General features: G+C 36.7%; 1 protein-coding gene across 1 annotated transcript in view; it reads left to right on the forward strand.

Annotated features, from left to right (window-relative positions):
- The first annotated feature begins 2357 nt into the window (after positions 1–2357).
- TFEC (transcription factor EC) overlaps positions 2358–22016 on the forward strand; it is an 87105-nt gene continuing 67446 nt past the window's right edge. The window contains exon 1 of the mRNA XM_062491082.1: positions 2358–3393. Coding sequence (XP_062347066.1) covers positions 3088–3393 — 306 coding nt within the window. The 5' untranslated portion in view covers positions 2358–3087. The remainder of the gene's footprint in view (positions 3394–22016) is intronic.

Here is a 22016-nt window from a genome sequence, read left to right on the forward strand (position 1 = left end):
TTCAAAATATTATTTTAACTTTTTAAAAATTTTTTAAATTGTAAAATTTTATTTAGATAAATGAATATTTTATACATGGAAGCATGTTTGAAATTTCTGTATGTCTTTTATACTTAACATTTGTGTATGTAACTGTGCTCCTCCTTCCCCAGTAATATAACTAAAAGTTCATAAGTGTGTATTCCTTAATAGACATATTCCTTCAGTGTCAAAAGTAACTCCAGGCAAAAAGCTGGCAAGTAAAGAGTTAAAAAAAGGTCAATGAAATGTGAAGACAGCTGGTTATCAATGTGTACAAAAATTATATTTGTGGCTTTTAGATGTCTTCTCTGTTTCTATTGTGCAAAAATAGATTTTGTTTTTGATTGAACAATTCCAGCCTTCCATTGACTGAAGTAGATGATTGCCTTAGGGCATTTTTGGAAGGGAAAACCAAAAGAAAAAGACTAAATTCCTTTGTTCAGAACTGCTGCTCTGCATATCCAGTAAATTTTTTAATACAAAGACATATCAGTCAATGGGGAGTTTAGTTTGCAAAAGGACTGCAGGATTAGGGTTTTAGTATGCAAGTGTGACCACCAAACAGACATGATAAGACTGTGGTGACTAGGAAGGGGCAGGTACAGCCATCTTCTCATTTTTCATATTTCAGAATTTTACAGGTATTCACATTGAAGTAGTCTCTCAAAAATAGGAGAGAGGGCCAGCGAGGTAAGGAAGATAAATCATTTGCAGTGCAGAACAGCCGGGGGAAAACACCAACGAGTCCCAGGGTTAAGGCAGTCTGATGCTCTGGCACAGGAGCAAGGTGACTTTCTGGGCACCTGGGAAGTCTTCAGTTTTTGCTGAGCTTTGGTCTGGAGCTGACTATGCACATACCTGTAGAGCTGGTAAATAATGCAGGCACAATGGATCAAAGCCTGTGTACCACAGAACTCTCTGTGGCGAAGGAATGACATCAGCAGTTAAGTGACATAGTACTTTATTTGATTTTATTTTTGAATCAGCACAGATGTGTTAGCTAGACTGTTCCTCAGCTTTCCCTCTTCTATCTATTAGAAGAGGCTGCTGTGAGAAGCGGTGCTGTAGTTTTTGTGATGTATGTAACATCAGAGCCTTAACTGAAGTTGCACTGGAGGAAAAAAGGCAGGTCCTTGTTCTATCTGTGGCTGTCTGGGAGCCAGATTTGCAGAGAAGGCCCTGGAGACTCTGGTGGGCTATGAGCCCACAGCACACCCTTTCAACAAGAAAGTCCAACAGCCTCTCCTTGGGTGCATCAAAAACCACGCTGCATGACTGCATTATGGGTGATCCTTTTCCTCTCAGCGCTGGAGAGGCTACAGTCGGAGCACTGGGTCCAGTTCTGAGCTAATATGAAAGGGACATAGATATACTGGAGTCTGCAAGGGGTCACAAAGATGCTGAAGGGCTTGGAACTTGTGAGTTATGAGAGGGTGAGGGAGCTACCATTGTTCAGCCTGGAGAACAAAAGGCTCGGGAAGAGCTTTGTGTGCGTAAACACCTGGTTGGGGAGGAAAAAAGGTGAAGCTAGGGTCTTAGTGGTGCCCAATGATAGGCCAAGAGGCAATAGGAACAAACTGAAATGGGTGAAATTTCAATTACACATAAGAAAATTATTCTTTTAGTGTATGCATGACCAAACACTAGAATAGATTTCTTGGGGAGGCTGTGTAATCTCCGTCTTTGATGATATTTAAAATTCAACATGGCCCTGAGAAACATACTATGGCTGATCCTTCTTTGAGCAGAGCAGTTGGACTAGGTGATGCCCAGAGGTCTTTCCAACCTCACCCATGAAGGGATTGTGTGGTTCATAATAATAAACTCTGCTGGGGTCATTAGGGATTTTGGAATACTTCTTTACTTCTTTTTTTCTTTCCTTTTCACTCCCAGGGAAAATCATGTCATCAATAAACAAAGGGCTGCTCACAATGTGGTGCACCACTTCCCTCTTTTTGCTTTCTGTTTATCTAAAAGTGTTTTCTGTCAGGGCCTGGGCCAAGGAAGATCTAATGTCTCGTGCTGTTCATATTACATAAAATGTTCACACTGCAGTGAATTAGTGATTGTGCTCAAGTCTCATTGTGCTTCCTGGGGCAAAGGCAGTATACACCACTATAAAAGTGCTCTTATTTTAAAGGGTTGGAGGTTGATCCTACAATCGCTTTCTAGTGAGAGCAATTCTGATATAAGGTTTTTTCCCCAGAGCTACTCACTTTTGAAAGGGCGACTCTTTGCAGGAACCAGCCGTTGTGTTGTATGTGACAATTTAGAAACTGGACTGTGAAGATATTTCTTCTTCTAAACACACGATGATAATGTGGATGGTTGTTAGCAATGCAATTCCTCCAGCAAATGGGAATGGTTACTGCATACAAAATCAGGTTTTCTTTCATTATTTTCAAGCAGTTACTTAAATATATATATGGTATGTGCTATAGAGCAAGTAGGAAACAGTAGGGAAAAATGAAGGCTTCTCATTTCAATTGTGGTCCTTTTTTTAACTGGCAGTTGTTCCTGTTTTCAAGTGTTTGTTTCTACTTTAATGAGGATACCAACTTTCATCCAGTGAGATGTGTGGGTCACTTTGTTAGCGCACTTGCACACACCAAGGCAACACACCAGCTGGAAATTTTGACTTTTAGCTGTATTATTTTTCCCCAGCAAATGGTTTTCCTTTTGACATATTTTAATGTACTTGCACACTGAGAGGAAGAGAGGAAGACTTGGTGAACAGAAAACAGACTGTTTTATTAACCCAGCAGTCACCTTTGAGATTCATACGTGTCCACTTTTTTCTTGCCTTTGTACCTAATCCCAAGAGCCTGGTACCTGGCTTCCCTTGGAATAACAAAGTCAGTCACAAACCTCCAAACATGATTGTTAACTGAATGCCAACTGTTTCTTCTCATATTTTTTCCCTTCCTTTACTTTTTTTTTTATTTTTTTCCCCCAGTACTGTGCTAGGGATTGTGTTCTTATGGGTGCCCTAAACCCATAATATTAATTTGGGTTTTTATTGATGTTTATACTTTTTATTTTATTATTATATTTTTTTAATAATAGATGCACATTGCTCAAGAAATTAAATTGCTGGTTCTATTTTCTGTGTGTGTGTGTTGTAGTGATTTTTTCAGCTCTGCGAATAGTGGGAAGGGAAGAAAGAAAGCAATGCTGCAGGCACTTACTGGACTACAGTTTCAGCTCAGAGGAAAGCTACAGGATCAAAAGTGGCCAGACAAGCACCCTCGAGAAGAAGCCCATGCACATTATTCACAGTGCCATATGCCAGTTTCACAGTATCCTACATTCAGTGGATTTTTTCCAATGGGAACACACTTTTCATCAGACAAAGCTGCAGCAATCTCAGAGGTACCTATATTACCAGTAGATATTTGCAAAGCAGATTTCAGAATGCTGTGTTGTCTGCCAAAAGCTATTGTTAATTGTGATACATTTGGCTCATTTTGAAGTGCACCTAAATAAAATCAGGAGAGAGGTGCGGATTAAGCTAATGGAATTAACATGTTCTAAAAAAATAAGTGGGGCTCAAGCAAGCAAATGACAAAGTATTACACTAACTAGGTCTTGTCCCTGTGCTGCCTCAAAACATGTTCTTTAAATCATTGATCTTTGGATCAACGCTCTAATGGTCCAGGGATGACAATTTACAGTCTATCTTTCTTTTGGATAGAATAGCTCTGGAGTTTTCTTTCAACACCACAATGTATATCCAGGCAGCAGACAGGCTAAGATCCAGCCAGAGAGCAGTGAGAGCAGAGTCCAGCAGCTCCATGTTTGCCTTTGTGCCCCCGTATCAGAGCAGGCAGCATGTCAGAGGGAGAGAGATGCAGCAAACTGGTAAATCTGTGCCTGGAAGAAAAATGTTTTGGAACCAGCCATTCAGGAATACATTTTTTTCCTGCACTGTTGTTGACAACCTGGGGCAGCTCTGGACTGTGGTCTGGTCTCCAGTCTCCAAGGATGGGTGATAGTCAAGTGGTTTGATACAGTGGCTGTGGTGTCCAGGACAATTTTGCACAGGTTATCCACTCATTTGCCTTAGCAGAGTGTATGCAGGGTTGTAGAGCTGCCCCACAGCCGCATCACCTCTTATGAGCTGTGAGTTACCAAGTGGAGGCTAAAACCCTGCCACTGAACAGATTAAATGATGCCACCATATTTCTTTCTATTTGGAAGTAATTGTGGTATTTAAAATACCACATGGTGGCAGCTCTTGATAAAGGCTGGTACTAGTTTGTTTTTTATTTTTAAAACTGAGGAATGATGCATTACAGTAAGTGGAGCAGCCAGGTTTCAGACATTTCAGATGTATTACATCAGGATTGTTCTGATGACTTGGTATCTGATGCACTGAACCTTTTTTCCTAGTTAGCAGTGGGACAAAAAAAAAATATAGAGAGTCAAATTCTGAATCCAACATTGAATATTTGAAACCTTTCTTTGACTGCTAAAAAACTTTCCTTTCATTTCTCACCACTCCCTTTCTCTTCTGGGCTCACTCCACTTTCCTGTTCCTCCAGTATTCCTCACTGTAGCCTGGGGAAAAAAAGTTTTAGAAAAATAATAAAGTTTTTATTTATTCCTTACTGCTTTTCTGCCCCTGTGGGCATTTGTCTGCCTGTCTGGCTAATGTACTGTAATGAATCTGCTCTCTGGCATACACACACAGATAGTCCTATCAATCAGGGAGAGGAAATGCTGAGTATGGTGAGCACTAACAAGCACTCGGAGGGGTCAGTACACCAGTGCACTACAGTGGCATTCTACTTTCCCTACAGGCTGCTTTAATTGGGGGAACATGAGTGAGGCAGCATGTGGCTGGCACTGTCTTCTTGCCAATCTCTCTGCTTTGGCAAACTGACCCTCTCTGCTTCACCTTTCAGGGCAGCACTAAATCTCCTCTGCTTCCTGCTGCAACACCAGTCCTCAACCTCGCTGGAGTCTCCAGGTTAACTGGTGCACATGGAACTGCTGTAGGAGCTTGCTTGCAGAGGCTAGAAGGTGATCAAAGGGTGCTGCAGAGCCTGTGGGGATAGAATTTCTTTGCAGATCAGAAATCATGATGAAAATAGAAGTGGGAAAAGATGGAGAAAAGGGGGTTGAGGAAAATTAAAGCAAGGGGGAAAAGGAGAGAGAAATGGTGAAAGAAGCAGGCAATAGGGAAAGAGGAAGGGTTGAGGGAAAATGCTGAGAAAACAAGTAAGAAGAGAGAAACAGATAAAGGAGTAAAACATAAAAAACATGCGGAAAGTCACATAATTACTGAAGAGCAAGGCTTGAAGGAAAAAAAAAAAAGAGAAAACAAAAAAAAATATCCTGTTCCTAAATCAGGGCAGACAGGAAGCAACACCTGCAAAAGAACTTAAAGATCAGGAGACCAGAGGTATTTTTCATGGTGGGTCCCAGGACTTAGACAAGAAACTGTGTCCAATCCATAATTAAGTAGTAGTGTTTTAAGTTATATACTTATAGATAAGTTGACTTCTAGACATGATTCCTTTTCACCTTTCTGGGGTGCCAGCACACTGTTAGGGACTCACTGTCATTGCCCTATAGTAAGACTTACTACTGAGTAAAGTTTCTACTTGAGGTTTCTCAACCAAGTCTTTGTCTGGAAGGGGAAAAGGGATTTGCTGAGAAGAATGGAGGAATTACAAATCTCTGAGGGGCAATAACATGTAAAGTGGTATCTTGGGGTTAACAACAGGTAAGGATGGAGGCTTTTAGCTTTTGGTACGTCTCAAATTTTCTTTGCCTAGAAGTTCTTGGGTTTGCAGATGTAGCATGCTGGCATGGCAGTCAAGTGATAAAAAAAACTTAAAGCAGTTTTTCATTTCCCAGAGCAAGCACTAATGGGGAATCCATCTTGAATGAAGATTTACCATGGAATGCCATTGAGAACACTGTCTTTGAGATCAAGGATTTAGGAAGTAGCAAAAAAGTGTTAGTTTGGTACTCTAAAAAAACAGTAGCAAAGGCCGAAGGAAGAGTTTGAAGACTGACGCCTCTCTTTGTGACACAAAATTTTGATTCAGCTTAATTTCTGCTTTGATCAAGGGAAGTTACCTGTGCTCACCAGGAAGGCAGGTTAACCTACAGAAATACCCAGGTAAAAGAGCCACCAGATTTTCCCCTGCAGTATTTCTAAGATCTATAAAGTAAGAAGCTTTGGCTTTAGCAAACATCATGATTGAAGGTTTTGAAAAAAAACCCAAACAGATAAAAGTAGGATGCCACTGTAACTCAAAGGTGACTTTGAACGAATGCCTGATAAGTTGAAAGGTGGTATGTTATGACGAATGCCATCCATCAGTCACTGTCAAAGTTTACACCCTGCTGCCCTTTCCTCAGGAGTCTTCCACTGTATTAGTGAAAGTTCACCTTAAATAGTGACCAGGAACACCCTTTGAAAACACCCCGTTTTCTCTAGGAGCGGTTTTTCTCAAATATTAGTTTTGGTGGAAATTTTAGTATAATTTTTTCTTCAAGCAATCAGTTAAAACAAACTAACAAGATAGAATAAAATGGAGCAGAATAGAACAGTTTAGGTTGGAAAATACCTTGAAGAACATCAAGTCCACTGTTAACCTAACACTGACAAGTCCACCACTAAACCCTGTGCCTAAGTACTACATCTACACCTTTTCTAGATTCCTCCAGGAATGGTGACTTTACCACTTCCCTGGGCAGTCTGTTCTAGTTCTTGACAACTCCTTCTGCAAAGAAGTTTGTCCTGATATCCAATCCAAATCTCCCCTGGAGCAATTTAAGGCAATTTCCTTTGCTCTGCTTGAGGTTCTTTATGCTGGAATCCTGTAAATTTGTCAAAGACCTTGATCAATGGAAATGAGGAACATTGCAGCAAAATAATAAACCAAATTACCATATCAAAAATGTGGTAGCTGAAAACAGCAGGCCTGTAAGGTTTCACAAACTAGACTTTAACCTAACCACCTGTACCCATAAGTAAATCTGTCAACCTTTCCTAAAAATACAATCCTGTAACAGTAGAAAACTGTTATTTCGGCTAAGAAAAAAATCCTAAAACTGTAACAATTGCTCACACCTATATAAAAGATCCTGAACAATAAAAATATACAAACAATATCTAAAAAAATCCACTAGACAACATATAAACCTAATAATAAACTAACCAGTATAACAAAGTAGCAACTAGTTAATAACCAATTAAAAAGAAGCACAATATATTTATAAAACTCTTGATAACAAAATGTAAAAATGCAAACAATGCCTTTTTTCACTACATGAAATAAAAAAGTGTCTCGTCTTTCTAACACAAAATCATAACAACACAAAAATGCACATAAACAAATAAATAATCATTGAGTAGGACTAGGGATAGTGATTTAGCTGTGTATCTGGGGCTGATCTGATCATTACTGGGTCCTGTGTCAATTCATACCACCACAGATCCAGTAGGAAGCTGGTAGGAAGGTGATGACTAGCCCAAGACCAATAAATCATTAAAGTATAAAAAAGATCTAAATTCCTATGAAAGATTTTGGGAGCATTATCTGTTTAACTACTGCAAAATGAAATTTAAAGGCAACCTGCAGAAAATTCCCTCAACAGCTAAGAGATAACAAAACACTGAGAAACATGCTCTCCAATATACACAGCAAAGCTATGCCACAGACAGTAACAGGAAGCTGATTTCAGGCACCAGAGTAATGAGTAATTAAATAAGAGTAATGTTTTACTGCTTATACTGGGAAAAGCTCAGTGTAAGAGTCTGCCTGTTAATCACTTTAAAACCCCCACTCTACTATTTTTTCTGAATTAGTGACTAGGAAGAATAATGTTTCAGTGACCTGCGACACTAAGGAAGGCTGAAGATAAACTTCTCATGAACATGTCTGTCTATAAATGGCTATATTTCTTTTGGAAATAATTGTTTTAGGCAGTTGGGACTTAATTTTAATACTTTCTCTTTTGAAACCTTTCTGCAGGCAAATTTTGTAATTTAAGGACAGAATAGATCCAGTCCAGACATTGCTAGGAGGGAAGTCATGGCTTTTAAAAAGTATTCTGAAAGCCACAAATACCTTCAATGTCCTGTGCTGCCCGCCTTATATCTCTCATGTAGGGAATCTCATTTACCCAGTGTATGCTATACTGGCAACTTCCCAGTCTCTTTTTTAGATGTGCTGTCTTGATTGCAGCAACTCCAGCACTTCTTACAATAATGCAAACCCTTTCTTAAGCTGATTTTTTAATTTTTTTTTTTTTGGTGGATTGGCACATAATTTGAAGTATTTTTGACAAATTAGGAGATACTATGAAAGTGAGAACAGAACAGCAGTATCTTACTACTCCTGCAAAGAAATACATAATTTAAAAGCATGAAAATGAACTCTGTGTCCAAGAACAACTCTTTCAGATCCATGAATATATCTCACTGCCTCCATAGGCTCTCTAATACCATTATAAGGCTTTGCTTCTGGCCACAACTGCTGTGTAAATGATGTAGTAGCAGCACAGAGAAACACAAGAATATTTAAGGTAGAAGAGATCAGCTGTCCATAAACCTTAATAATCTGTTTCAGAATACCTTGACTGGGCTCTCTCCTGCCTCTGAAACAGGTGTCTATATCTCACCTAGATACCTTACAATTTTTGTTACCATGGGGCAAGCAGACCCATTTAAGATCCAATTTATCTGGCTTATCTTTGGCATGTACTTTGAAGTAAGATGGATTGTTCAAAGCGATAATTTTCTTCCTGTCGAGTGAAAAAAATCTACATAATTAGCTTGGATGTAAGCATCTTTATTTTGTCACAAACGCAGTCAAATAAATTCCTCCTCTATATTTTTTGCTTCAGAGAAAGTATAGAATTCTCAAAAAATATTATTCTTATTATAAAACATGTTATTATTAACACTTCAAATTAGCTTATGAAATGATGCTTGAGGGTTAAAATTTAATTTTATGTTAAATTACCACAGGTAAAGTATTTGAGGTTGCTATGCTTTAAGTCTTCCTAGCCTTTTTGCTGAAGCATTTTGCAGCAGTAGGGCTGTCTGTCTCTGCAGCTTGTTTCATGGCAGTCACTTAAAACATTACTTTTTAGTTCTATGCACTTCATTGCTTTTATTTTTCATAATAATACTTACATTTATTAATATTAAGAAAATACTTAGACTTTGTATTACTATTTCTATCATGAGAAGAAATATATAGAAAGGAGGAAGGGTGGAAAATTATGCGAAGGGGTTCATAAATAGGAGGGGAAGGGATTTGGCAAAAAGAGCAAAATACGTTTTGGAAGATCTAGAAAGAGGAGGAGCAGAATGGAGACTAGAGGAGATGAGTAAGTGGGAAATAAATAGAGAGATCTGTGTGAGATCCTTAGGGTCACTCATTATTTTGTAGAATTTAATAATATATCTTCTTTTTTTTCTTCTTTTTCAAACTTCATAGACTTCATCTTTTTAACCTTACAGTGTCTAAAGTCCACAGTCTCTATTCTTTCTCCCATAGACCTCGTAATTTTTTCATTTTTTTTGACTTTTTATTTTTGCTCTGTCCATTCTTGCACACACTTCTACAGATCTGAGCACAGCTGTTAACCTACTTCTGTGTGATAATTCCTGTGGTATGGAAATCACTGAAGATCACCGCGACTCAAAGAGTAAATTCAGCAGGTCCATTGCCTTCAGTAGTTGAATGCTGGATCAAAATTTGATTTTTGTCTCAAAATTAGAATTACAGGTAATAATCTTATAAAGACTTGAAGCTGTCTACTTTAAGGGTGGTTCTTTCCAAAGTCTGTTCTGATTCTTGATATGAAGGAGGCAAAGTGTGGAAGACAGATGTAAGAAGAGAACCAGTCATGGATTTCTTCCCATGTATTCTCAGCTCAGAACCCTGTGCAGTAGTGAGTTGGCTATCCACACTTGCACATTTAACCATGTCTAGGACATGTCCAGGCAGTTGTACTGTTAGGACAGTCCCTGGCACAGTTCTAGCCTATGCCTATGAATGCTGCCCCTCGCTGACACTTGGGCGTTACAGGGTCCTGTAACTCGTAAATCAGCATTTTGAAAACAGCTGCATTCTTCTAGTTGTCAAAGACATCAATGACAAAAGTATGGTGGTGGAGCTCAGCATCCACCATCACTCCTAAGAGTATCAATTTTATGAATAAAATTACAGTTTGAGAGGGTCCTGTAAAACTTTTCTTTTGACAACCATGTGCTGCTCATTGAGTATTTCAAAATGGGTGGTGCAAATAGGGGAAGAACCCATTTGCAAGAGATAAGCCTTTTTTTATTCCCATGAAGAATATGTACAGGTCCCAGGCAGAATTAACAAAGACTTTTGTATTTACAATTGTAAATAGTAAATTTATTAAAATTACAATTTACAATTGTAAAGTAGAGAATAATGGTGCAAACACTGCTCTGTCTACCTTTAGGGTGTTCAGGCATTTCTAGTGTTAATGAAAGGCTTCTTGTCACCTGCAGCAAAGAAAAGCTCCACAAACTCACAAAGAAGATCAGCATTTTTTGAAATGCTGGCCTAGGATTAAAAGCATAACAGGATTCCCAGCTTCCTAGTGACTTCAGTGGAAAGGTGAGGACCATGATGGGAGTTAGGATTCCAATATAAATCTACACTTGACTTGACAGTCATACTATTCCTGAATTGACAAATGGCAGCCAAGGAAGTAGTCAAGCTGAAGGGTCACTAGGGAAAAAGGAGCTTTGAAAGAGCAGTGCTAGTCTCTATGACAAGGGTTATAGTAATTGAATTTTGAAGAGACCTGACTGTTCACTTATTAAGTATTATACATTGCATTAGTAATTACATAACAGATAATATTAATGATTCTTATACAAGTGTTTGTTAAATCAGTAATTCAGATTTAATGAATAACCAATGGTCTTTTTTATAGGAGGGAATCCCACAGTTAATTTCTGAGATTAATCTTATTTAAAGCAAAAAATCTCTTTCTGAATACCTGGTGGTATTCAGTGTAAATTAGCATCTGCTGAAGTGAGCAGTTGAGCTTCATCTGACATTTATTAGGACAAATGTATAAAGGCTGTGCTGTGGCAATACCATTTAATTGTCAAGGCAATTAGTTGCCACTTTGGATATCAGAATTTTCACCAAGTTAAAAAATAAGGGAAGAAGACATGGCAGGAACAGTTTCCTTTTTAACTGGAAATTGTGTCTGAATTTTATATTAGTCATAGAAGTGAGAATCTGATGGCATAGGTCAGACCTGGACATAATAGGGAAAAAGTTATAATTTTAACAATGGTTGATCTTTTTGTGACTTCAAAGCAACTCTGAATTTTATAAAAAATTATGCAAATCACTGGTTGCTAGGCTAAAATTCTCTGTAGTATTTATGATTTCCCTTACCTCCCTAGAAAAATCAGGATTATTTGTTTTCTTTTCAACAATATGAAGATATTTAAAATGAAAAAAAACACAACCTCATACTCTATTTTGTGAGCCTTACTCATACTCTATTTTGTGAGCCTTACTTCATTTGCTCTGAAACATGTAGATCTTAAGCAAATCATATGTGCATGATTCTTACCTTTCACTATAAGCGTTTTCTTAGTTTGAATAGAATTAATATGGCTATATTCTTTCAATATACAAGTAAATTTGCTGTTGGCTGCTTGAGTCTTCTACTGTGCTCATTATTGTTCTTTTCATTTTAAAATGTTTTCTAGAGAAATTTGAAGTTAGTTTTGCATATCTGCCATGTAATGTTAACATTGTAAAGCCAGAAAAATACAGTGTAGAAATGGGATTTCTTTTTGCTCATGTCTCTGATCAAAAGTGCAGTGTCTGGAAGTATATACTCCTGCAGTTTGTACAACGGCTGGCCTTTGGATTAATATAGGAATGCAAAGCTACAAGTCCTTAATCTTCATGAAGAATGACAACCATCTCTAAATGGCTAGAGCCTGCACGTTCATCCCTGCTTTCTCTGCTCCTCACCGAAGTGTGATTTATTGGTTTCAATTCCGTCCAGATCAACTTCTATAGTCCTTATTTTTCATGTGTTGGCCATTTCTGTATCTGGACAGATTGGAAAAGGTTATTAGGTGATTCTCTGCTTTATAAAAGGGAAATGAGGGAAATTTTAAGTCAAGCTCTAGGAAGAACTTAGTGAGATTTTTATTTTGGCTGTGTTGGAGACCTCTGGGCTATGCTGTGATCCATCTGTGCAGACAGAGGATTTTGCTTATCTCAGCTGCCATTTACTATCTATATAACAGTGACAATACATCTCATACATTCTTTCAAGACTATCTCCAACCATCTTCCAAAGTTCATTAAGTTTTTACCATGAGGCAGATGATCCTGTCTATTTTCTGAGCAGTACCAAACAAGATTAGGTTAATAAATAGCTATATTATAATTTAATTAGCTTCCATACATTATTTCTTTCTGAGCAAAAGTCTTGAACTTGTGGAGACCAGCACTTCAAAACTTGGGAAAGTAATATTTTCTTTCAGAGGCAGGAAATTAAAAGTTTGAGCTACAAATGAAAGATTGAGTCCTTAAAATGTATAGATCAATTGATTTTGGGTTAACTTCTTTTGTTGGAGTGAGAAGCAAACATATTGAAATGAATGGAAGCTCCAGATAGCCTCTATGCAGTTGAAATCAAACTGAGATATGATTGCAGTAGTGTCAAGATGTTGTGATTTATCTGTGGTTATCTGCAAGTCCAGCAAAATAAGAGAGACTGACGTAAATAGGATTTAAGAGATTTCACACTTTTCCATCATGGTGTTTCTGCTCCTTTTATTGTCTGCCTTCTTCTAAACACTTACTGATCTCTGTTGTGATCTTGACTTCACTGTCTCTACTCAAAACGATTGCTGCTATATCCACTTCCAGGAAATTTTTTTCTTAGTGAACTTAAACATAAAACAAACCTTGGTGATCAACTATACCCAGGAAGGCAGTATTCTTTTTCTTTTTTTTTTTTCTTTTTTTTTTTTTTTGTTATCAGTCATTATTCTAGGGCCAAACTTTTGAAATGTGCAACAAATGATGCTCATTTCAAACCTCTGTAGCATCTTCCTGTACTGTTTTGAAAAGGGGCCCTTAGTCAGTCTCTGGTATTTCCTGAAGTGCATTTTTCCAGAAATGAAGCACACAGTTATTGTCAACAGAAGCCTGTGGTCAACCTTGGTCTTGATTTCTCCACTAGTTGGAAGGAAACAAAAAACTAAACTTGTCACTTCCATCTGTCCTGACTCACAGCTGGTTCTGTATTGGTTTAGTTACACTTCAAATGTTCTGCTTCATGAGCTTTGATCAGTAAAACATGATTAAGTATCTCATATTTTCTTCTGAGAAAAGAATACAAACAACTCTTTATAACAGATGTCAACATTTTTTAATTTGACAGGGAATTTTAGGATATTATGATTTTTTTTCAGAAGTCAAATATACACCTTAAAACAGATTCCTCTTCAGTTTGGGCCATCGTTTCATACAATGTACAGGTAGTTACTCAAAATGCAGGGAGAATGAAGTCAATCATTGCCCATCAAATGCAAATACAACATAAACCACAAACAACTCAACATGAGTAAAGGAACACAAGAATTATCTTCCATAAATTCAGTTGCCTGCTGTTCACTTCTGTAGTATAAAGACACTTTTGTCTGCCTAACACTTATATTTTGTCCTTTCTCAGGAGACAGATATTTGAATGCAATAATTTGAATCTGTGAGAGTCCTTAAAACTCACAAAGCTGAGAACCATAAAAATTGGTAATGAAGAAAATAGTAATAAACAGAAATAGCTGTTTATTATTGTTATTCTACAGCCAGGATAGTTTTCAAAGCAATGCTACCTGGAAAGGTTGTCAAGAAAGCAGGAAGAACACAATAACCCCCACATCTCTAGCATTCCACATTCCACTTATTTCACCCAAGGCTGCATATTTATTTTGAGATTAATTTGGTGCATGTAGTGTACATTTGCCAAGATTTTTTTTCCTTCTATTTAAATCTTCAATTCCAAAGCTATGTATTAATCCTATTACTGCTAATTGAGAGAAGTCTGCAGTCTTTTTGAGTTAGGTGAAGTTCACGTTGTAATTGGTATCAAAGAAAAGCACAGTGCAAGAACTGAATATTAATATTTAACTCTTGCCATTTTATTATTTCCACTTGAAAATCACAGCAGTGGTTAAGAGACTTTTTTATGAGTTCATGAAGGTAGTGAATTGGAGACTCTGGGATGAGATTTTTCATTCATGCAGCAAGATTGACAAAAATTTCTTTGTAAGAAGTGTAAATGAAATATTATACTGGGGCCCAGTAGTACTGGTTATAGCCACTGGTTTCTCAGCATTCCCATTATGAAGTTTTCATTGTAGGTTAAGTACCTGCACTGTAAAATTTTGCTCAAGGCTAATACAAGCATACAATCTTCTAACCCAGGAACTATTTTGTGCCAAATCTTCCATTTAGCCTTTTGCAAATAACTGTAGTTTTAGAAGATGTCTTGAATTTGAGTCCTTTTTAAACTGTTCTTTTAAAGCAGAACATCTCATGAGATATGCACACAACGGTGGATTAATTACTTGTGATAGAAGGCAAGGGCAAAGGCCACCCAGGACAAAGATGATCTCTTTCATATCAGATCCCTAATTCAACTACATTTATCTGTACATTTGTTCAAAGGCACAAACGGTGAATTTTTGTGAAGGTCAAAGAAATTAGAAGAAAGATGGCCATTGACTTGGTGGCTTTGGAAATAATTTCTAGCCCTGACTAAACAGTATTTGGAATGCTAGTTAATGAAGAATTTCTCCAAGTTTTATTTTGTCTATTTTGCTGAGATTTATGCATTGGGAATTACAGGCTCTGTCTTTAATAATACCCATAGAACATTTTTAGTATTATACCCTTGGACTGCTATAATCAATCATTTGTGATCAAACTGGATGGAGACCAGAATGAAGGAATCATTTCAGAACTGAATCTTGTTGCAGTATCACAAAAAACATTGGAAAAAAAAGGTGCTTGAGAGGAAGAAAAATGATAAGAGGTAATAATGGAAGCCAGAGTAAACAAACAAAGAGATCAAAACATGGAAAGAAAGCAAAGAGATAAAAATTAAGGAGAACACTGAAAACAGCAGAACAAATTGGACACAGCTTGAAATACTGTATTTCCACCACTCATCTTACTATCTTATTTGAGATGCCAAATTGTGGTAACAATTGATTATTTTTTCTGTTGAACGTGTTTTCGATCATATGAATGTTGAAGATAGTCTAAACCCATCATTTGACCAAAGTGTATCACAACAATGTAGAAAACCTGGCTCCAAAGTGAGATACTTGATTCTAAGCCCTTGCTCTGTGTACTATGATTTCAGATAATCAAAACTTTATTTATTTGCAGATTTTTCCTTTAATATTTTATATTAATTTACTTCAGAGTTTGTTACATTCAAAGACCTTGCAAGCTCAGGCCAGAAGTGGCTCCATGAAGGCTTGGTAACTTTGTGAGGAGCATTGACATAACTGTAGTTGCAGTCAATTCCTTCTGCAGAAGAAAACTTAATTGCTTTCCAAAGGTTTATTTATTTATTTATTTATTTCTGGCAAAAGGTTATTAAACTAATACTGGGTTGGAACTACATGATAAATATAAGTTTATAACTCATTCGTGCTGTTACAAAACATAGATATATTTCTAGAGAAAAAACTCCACTTTTTGTTCATATCTGGACCATTAATAATTGAATTGTGTCCTGTCTTTTTAATATTGAAAGAGGCAGACAATAGTTACAGAATAAAGAGTGTGAATAATTAAAAAATTGATTGCATTAGGTCTTGAGATAAGCTATGGTATCTAACACATAGAGAAGGAAAAAAAATATTGCTACTACAACCTCCAATTGGCTTAGTGATAATTTTGCCATGAAAAGTTCAATGGAACTGAATAAAACTAAGCAATGCCATCCACTATGTACTACTGAAAATGTGGATTTCATGATTTAAGTGATAATATTGATAGTTAAAATATATTTCATACATAGTCCTTGAAGAATCATCTGGTTCATTCAAGCTCCAAAATCACTTCCCTCTCTAGATTTTTCCTTTAGTTATTAAAAATGCCTACAAGATTTGAATATAAGCATTCAATTTATACCTTTTGGGTGTTGGGGGTCCTTGACTCCAGTATCCTTTTCTATATATTTATGTTAAGCAATTTTCTGGCCTCCACTGACATTTTGACAATATCATATAAATTGTGAAGTTTCATGCCCCGCAGTCTGAGTGTGAGGAAGGTGTCACATGTTGCAGGTAAAAATTTAAGATGCAGAGATATAAATTAATTTCCTCATAGTATAAGATTTAGCTTCCATAAATGCCTACATTGGTCCAGCTTTTCAGACATGTAAATGATAAGTATCTAATTAAAGTTAGTTGCCCAATTCTCTTTCTGTGATGAACCATAAGAGAAGAGCATGTCCAGAGGAATGAAAAACAAAATACAAATAAAAAATCCTGCTTTTATAGGAAGTCTCCCAGGGTATCTGAAAGTGATTCACTTTCCAGACATTCTTTCTCTTGCTATTGTCCAAAAGACAGACTTTTTCATAATGTAGACTAGAAAACTACCTCTTAGAGATGAATGTCACTTTTGATGAATGCTCAAAATTATCCAGGGACCCAAGTTCAGGTAGGAAATTACACCTGAATCTTTAATGTCTTTGAGTAACAGGTAACCACTGAGCTATTCTTCTTGCAACCCAGATGATCTTCCTCTAGAGACTGAGTCCGCTTCTCTTATAGTCAAGTGAAGCATGAAGTCTTTTCTTCCCTTCAAGTCAGTAATGTGCATTTCATTCTTTCACAGCAGGATTACAACAAATACTGCTCTACTAATGACTGTGAGATGCCGAAGCATTTTTAGGATAGTGATAAAGACTAACTTTATCACCTGCCTGACACAGTGCTCATCTTGCACTGACCACTGATAGAAATAGGACAAGATAAATTGGTAATGTGATGTCTTCTGATATCTAGCACAAAATATTTCATATTAGATGTTGTGTTAGCTTTCTAGAGTACTCACAATGTAAAAATTTTCTACAGTAGTTCTGCAGTGAAACAAATATCACTTCCCTGCAGGCTGGCTAAGGATGGCCACCTGCAAACCAAAAGACCTGGGACCAATTTCAAAGCCCACTGATGGTTTTTTGCTTTATTGAGCTTTACTTTCAGTCTACAAAAGCAGAATTTTTAGGGGTACAAGAAGAATAATTCTGTTTTCAGATAGAAAAATAGCTGTGAAAACATTTTGAAAGCATTCCACCCAGTGATACTTTAAAGAGACTTGGTCTGACCAGACACTCCACTGATATATACTTAAAATGTTATTAAAAAAACATGCTATGGAAGGTATTATTTTTGCATCATAGGCAATGAAACTTAAGGAGAATCCAGTTCTTTAGAGCCCTGTGCCTTTTTGAATAAAATTGGACACATGTAAAGCAAAAAACACCCAAACAAATCCATGAACCTTTTCCACACTGTTATTTGAAATCTTTATATAAAGTCAGGGCTCACTGTGTACAGGGTTATTTTAAGAACAGTTTATACCAAAAAAACTGCTGATGACATTTCAGAAGTGATTCCCTCACTGCTGTGCTCCATTTAATGGGCCACTCTTGTGATAGCAGCAGTGTTGCTTCTAAAAATAATCTGCTGCAGATAGAAATATCTTTTTCTGCATTATGCCCATTGATAAAAAAAAAAAAACAAACTAAAAACCTTATCCGTAGAACACAGACTTGGAGGAAATGAGGCTTAACTGGACTTTATTTTAAAAAAATTAAGAGAATCTACTAGAAAGAGTAGGGTCTTTTCAAGCCTTTTCCCCCTCCCCCCCCCCATAATTTGGTATACTTAATATATTAATATACTTATGACTCCCTGCAAGCATAGATATACCTGCTTAAAAGACATTCTAGATGTATGTTTGGAAGTGTATACAAAGGTCAAAAAGCTGTGAGGAGCAGTCCTCATGTCACTCCATGGAATATGACACCATAAATATGCATATGAGCCCTGAACCAATGCTCCCAAATCCCTTCTCCCTAAGAGTGTAATCTCTTGTTGTTCATAATGGATCAACAGTTTCATCACAGATATAAGCATCTGGTAATCAAACAGGCAAGCAGCCTGTGATTGCTGTTGAGGCAGTTGCAATACTGTTTATTGCATTTGCACTAGATCAGGTGCTTTGATGAGGCACATTATACTGATATTCCCAAAAATGGCTTTATGGCTAGGAAATGCAGTCTCCATGATTTCAGTTAATTAGTGAATGCCAAATTATATAGAAGACAAGTGAATATATAATTTTTGCTTTTTATCAGTAGTACCTAAACTGTCCAATGTGTCAACAATATTAATCTACTTAATCTGAAGTAGACTACCAATTTTTTTTACAATTACTTTTTTCACAGTTGGAAGTTGAATGTGGATTTTCTTCATAACTTCATGGTGTTCTTCCAAATATAAGTGTATTCCTTTATGCAGCTTCCTTGCTGCCAGTGTTGCCTGTATGCAATGATTCAGTTCACTGGATTACTTTGCGACTCTTAAATTCATAATGTGTGTTAGTTCTTTCAGAAAATAATCCTGAAATGCTCACTGAAAAGGGAATATGTCCAGGTGAAATATTAAAAGGTACTCTTCAAGACTTTAACAAATGCAGTATACATACATTTTTAATTCAGTGTCTTTCAGTATGCAAGTCACTGCAATTTCAATTATTAGATATTATTCAGAAATTTGATCGTACAAGACACTGACAGTATAATTTGAGAAAATCCTAAAACTTCAGAAACTTTAATGAAAGACTGGAGATTCTTTTCACCTGCTTGAAATCTACTTGAGTGTAGACTGATTCAGGCCTGATTTTCAGAAAGTTTTATGTTTCTTTTTCCCCTCCAATATTTTTAGTATGAGTTTTATTGCATCACATTTTTTCTCCTGTACACGCTCTTGCCTAAATCCTTTTCTACATGTGCTATTTACTGTGTATTAAACCCAATGAAGTTATATTCGCTATCATATCTGGTTTTTACCTTTCAGTCAATATTAAAATTGGAGAGTTGTTCCAAAAGAGTTGTTTGCATTATGAGAAAATACAATAATTAAAAAAAATATTTGCTGAAAGAGCAAAAGCATTATTTCTTCTGTATTGTCTCATCTTCATACCGTTGTACATGTGAGGTCTTGTAGTTTTTATGGGATTCAAAGGATACCATTGTGACTTTGTAACTTCTCTGAAATCAGTTAAGAGTTTTGGATTTTGGGTAAAACCTCCTAAAATTCCTACAAACTCAGATTCAATAACTATATTTGATTTTTGTTCTAATAAGGGGGTATACTGAAGAAATCTAGATATTTTTTGTTATCTCATATAGGTGAGTGGCTCCTTAGGTTGTTCAGTATTGAATAAATAAAAACCTTTTGAATATGCCTCAGAGTGAAGCAGCATTCCAGGAAGTTCAGTTTCAAAGTGACATTCATTGCCCTCCCAAGCAGCAATATTTGATCATTTTTAGCATAGGTTCCTAAAGAAATGTGGTGTGTTTTGATAGCAGCTGCCATCTGTTTGCTCCTCATAAACCTTCCTTTCCTTCCATTTCAGTGTTTTTGATCCTGTAGTCCAGTTACAATAGAACTGCCTTGAGGAGCCGTGGAAATCCACAGGCAGATAAGGAAAAAAGGATAAATTGTACAATGGGAAAAGATAGCTTTTAATGATTCCTCAGAGTAATGAGCAAGGGAAGCAGATGAGTGGGGATGCTTGGGTTTATGTTGCCTCAGGAGCCCGTGTGCTGAAAGCTCCTTTTCCTGGTAGGAGATGTGAGCACCTCTTGGAAGGTGCAGTGATCATGAAAAACAATGCAAAACTGGGTGACTCGGAGTCTTGGGAGAGAAACCTTTAAGGGAAATATAACAGAAATCTACAGAAAACAGCAATGTATTGGTTTCACTATTCATGGAAGACCTTGTTCACATGGAACATTTGAATTATATTGTGCATATGTAAAATTCTCACAATAAGAGGCACTACTGCAATATTTTATTTATCATATTTATTTAGTTCACACTAATTTTGAGGCTGATCCTCTGTGTCTATTTTTGCACCACAGGTTTTTAAGGTAGTGTAAAAAATCAATGCTTTTGACTGGTGTGTTGAATTTTGAACCAGTTTTTGTGGTTTTTTGCTAAGTTTACAATGTTCCACATCTGAAAATAGATACCCTTTTTGTCTGAACACTTGAGGTCCCTTATCTACTTCAGTCAAGTCCTGTTCAGTGCAGAAAAGTTAATGGAAAATGTATAATACTGACGATGAGGATGATGATGGTGATGATGATGATTCCTGTATTTATTATTCAGGCAAAGCTTGTAATCAATACCAATAATTTCAAATGAGAACAATAAACTTTTTCCACTGTTTAAAGTTACATCCTGCTTACTAGAAAAGAGAGACTATTTAAAATAAGATGCAATTCTCAGGGGAAAAAAAGCTCAATTTTTGAATTGTGTGACTGAAAGTAGAAAGATGAATTACTGTGACTAATTTCAGAATCAATCTTGCTGTGTTTAATACACATCTGGCCTTGGACTACAGCATTTTAAATGAAATTAAAAGTAGTTTGATAGAACCCTGTATGCATTTTATCTATCACATTACTGATGAGAGATCTAACTTTTTTCACTTTGGAAAAACAGGTGGTTTTTTTTTAGCTTATTGATGTTCAGTTCTTAAAGAGTTTGGAGGTTCAGGTTTAAGTTTGCCAGGGCAACATATTCTACATACAGTTAAGAATACAGTTGAGACTAGCTACTGTTTCTATAAGCAGTTTTGTTGCTGTTTGTGCTCTTTTTCAAGCTCAAATCAATTGTTCTTGCAGGCAATCAACCCCTATTTCTGTTCCCTGCTGTATTCCACATTTAGCGCAAGTTCAGCTTATGTCATGGTTCTTGGTGGCCTTTTATTACTGCTCTGATGTAGAAGTTGAATACTAATCTGTAAACTGTAAAAATATGAATTCCTGTTCCTCCTCATTATTCAGGAAGAAAATATTTTACATTTCATACAGGTTTGGACATAGAGAAAGGAATCTAGAAGGATTCCAAGCTTAGCTACTACACATGATACGGGACTTCTGACAGACCTTTGCACTGGGCTGCTCCCGTGGAAGTATCAGTAAGGAGCTCATATCGACCTCAGCAACAGAGCATTTTCAGAAGCCTCTGTTGTGACTGAAACAGGTTGTAGTCAGAAGTTATTGGAAAATTCTGGTTTGTTCCATGAGATCAGTGCCCAAGTGTGTGAAACACACAGACATAGTGAAACACTTCCTTAAGGGCCTTACAGCTTTAAAAGACTTTATTGACAGAAAGCACATCCTAAACTTTCAAAGTTTCAATGTCAAATTGAGCAGTATAGAAAAAAAAACTGGAAAGGATAGCAGCAATCTTTCAATGCAGATACTGAAGTTGTATGTTTTTTTTAAATACTGCTGCTGATATTTTATTTTTCTGCATTAAAAAATAGTTGGAGCTGTATCTGAAACAAAAAGTTCTCAGCTCTCTGAAATAAAGAGCCATTCTTGGCTCAGGGGATCACTTCAGTGAGTGGAGTTGGAGGTTCTGGAAAGTCCTGAAATATTGTAAAATATGTAAAAATGAAATCTACCTCAAAAATTAGGACTTTGTACAAAGAGAATTTAATTGGCTTCTTCAGTGTAGAAAAGCAATACTTAGAAATTTAGAAAACCAAAATATAGAAATAATCTTGTGTACTGAAACTGCAAATTCTCCACTCTCTTGCCCAGAACAGGTTATTTCATCTCTGCTTTAAATGCTGTGATGTGTTCCAGCTGAGTGAGGTGTCAACTAGTGTGGT

This window comes from Cinclus cinclus, chromosome 4 (assembly GCF_963662255.1).
Source record: "Cinclus cinclus chromosome 4, bCinCin1.1, whole genome shotgun sequence".
Classification (NCBI taxonomy): Eukaryota; Metazoa; Chordata; class Aves; order Passeriformes; family Cinclidae; genus Cinclus; species Cinclus cinclus.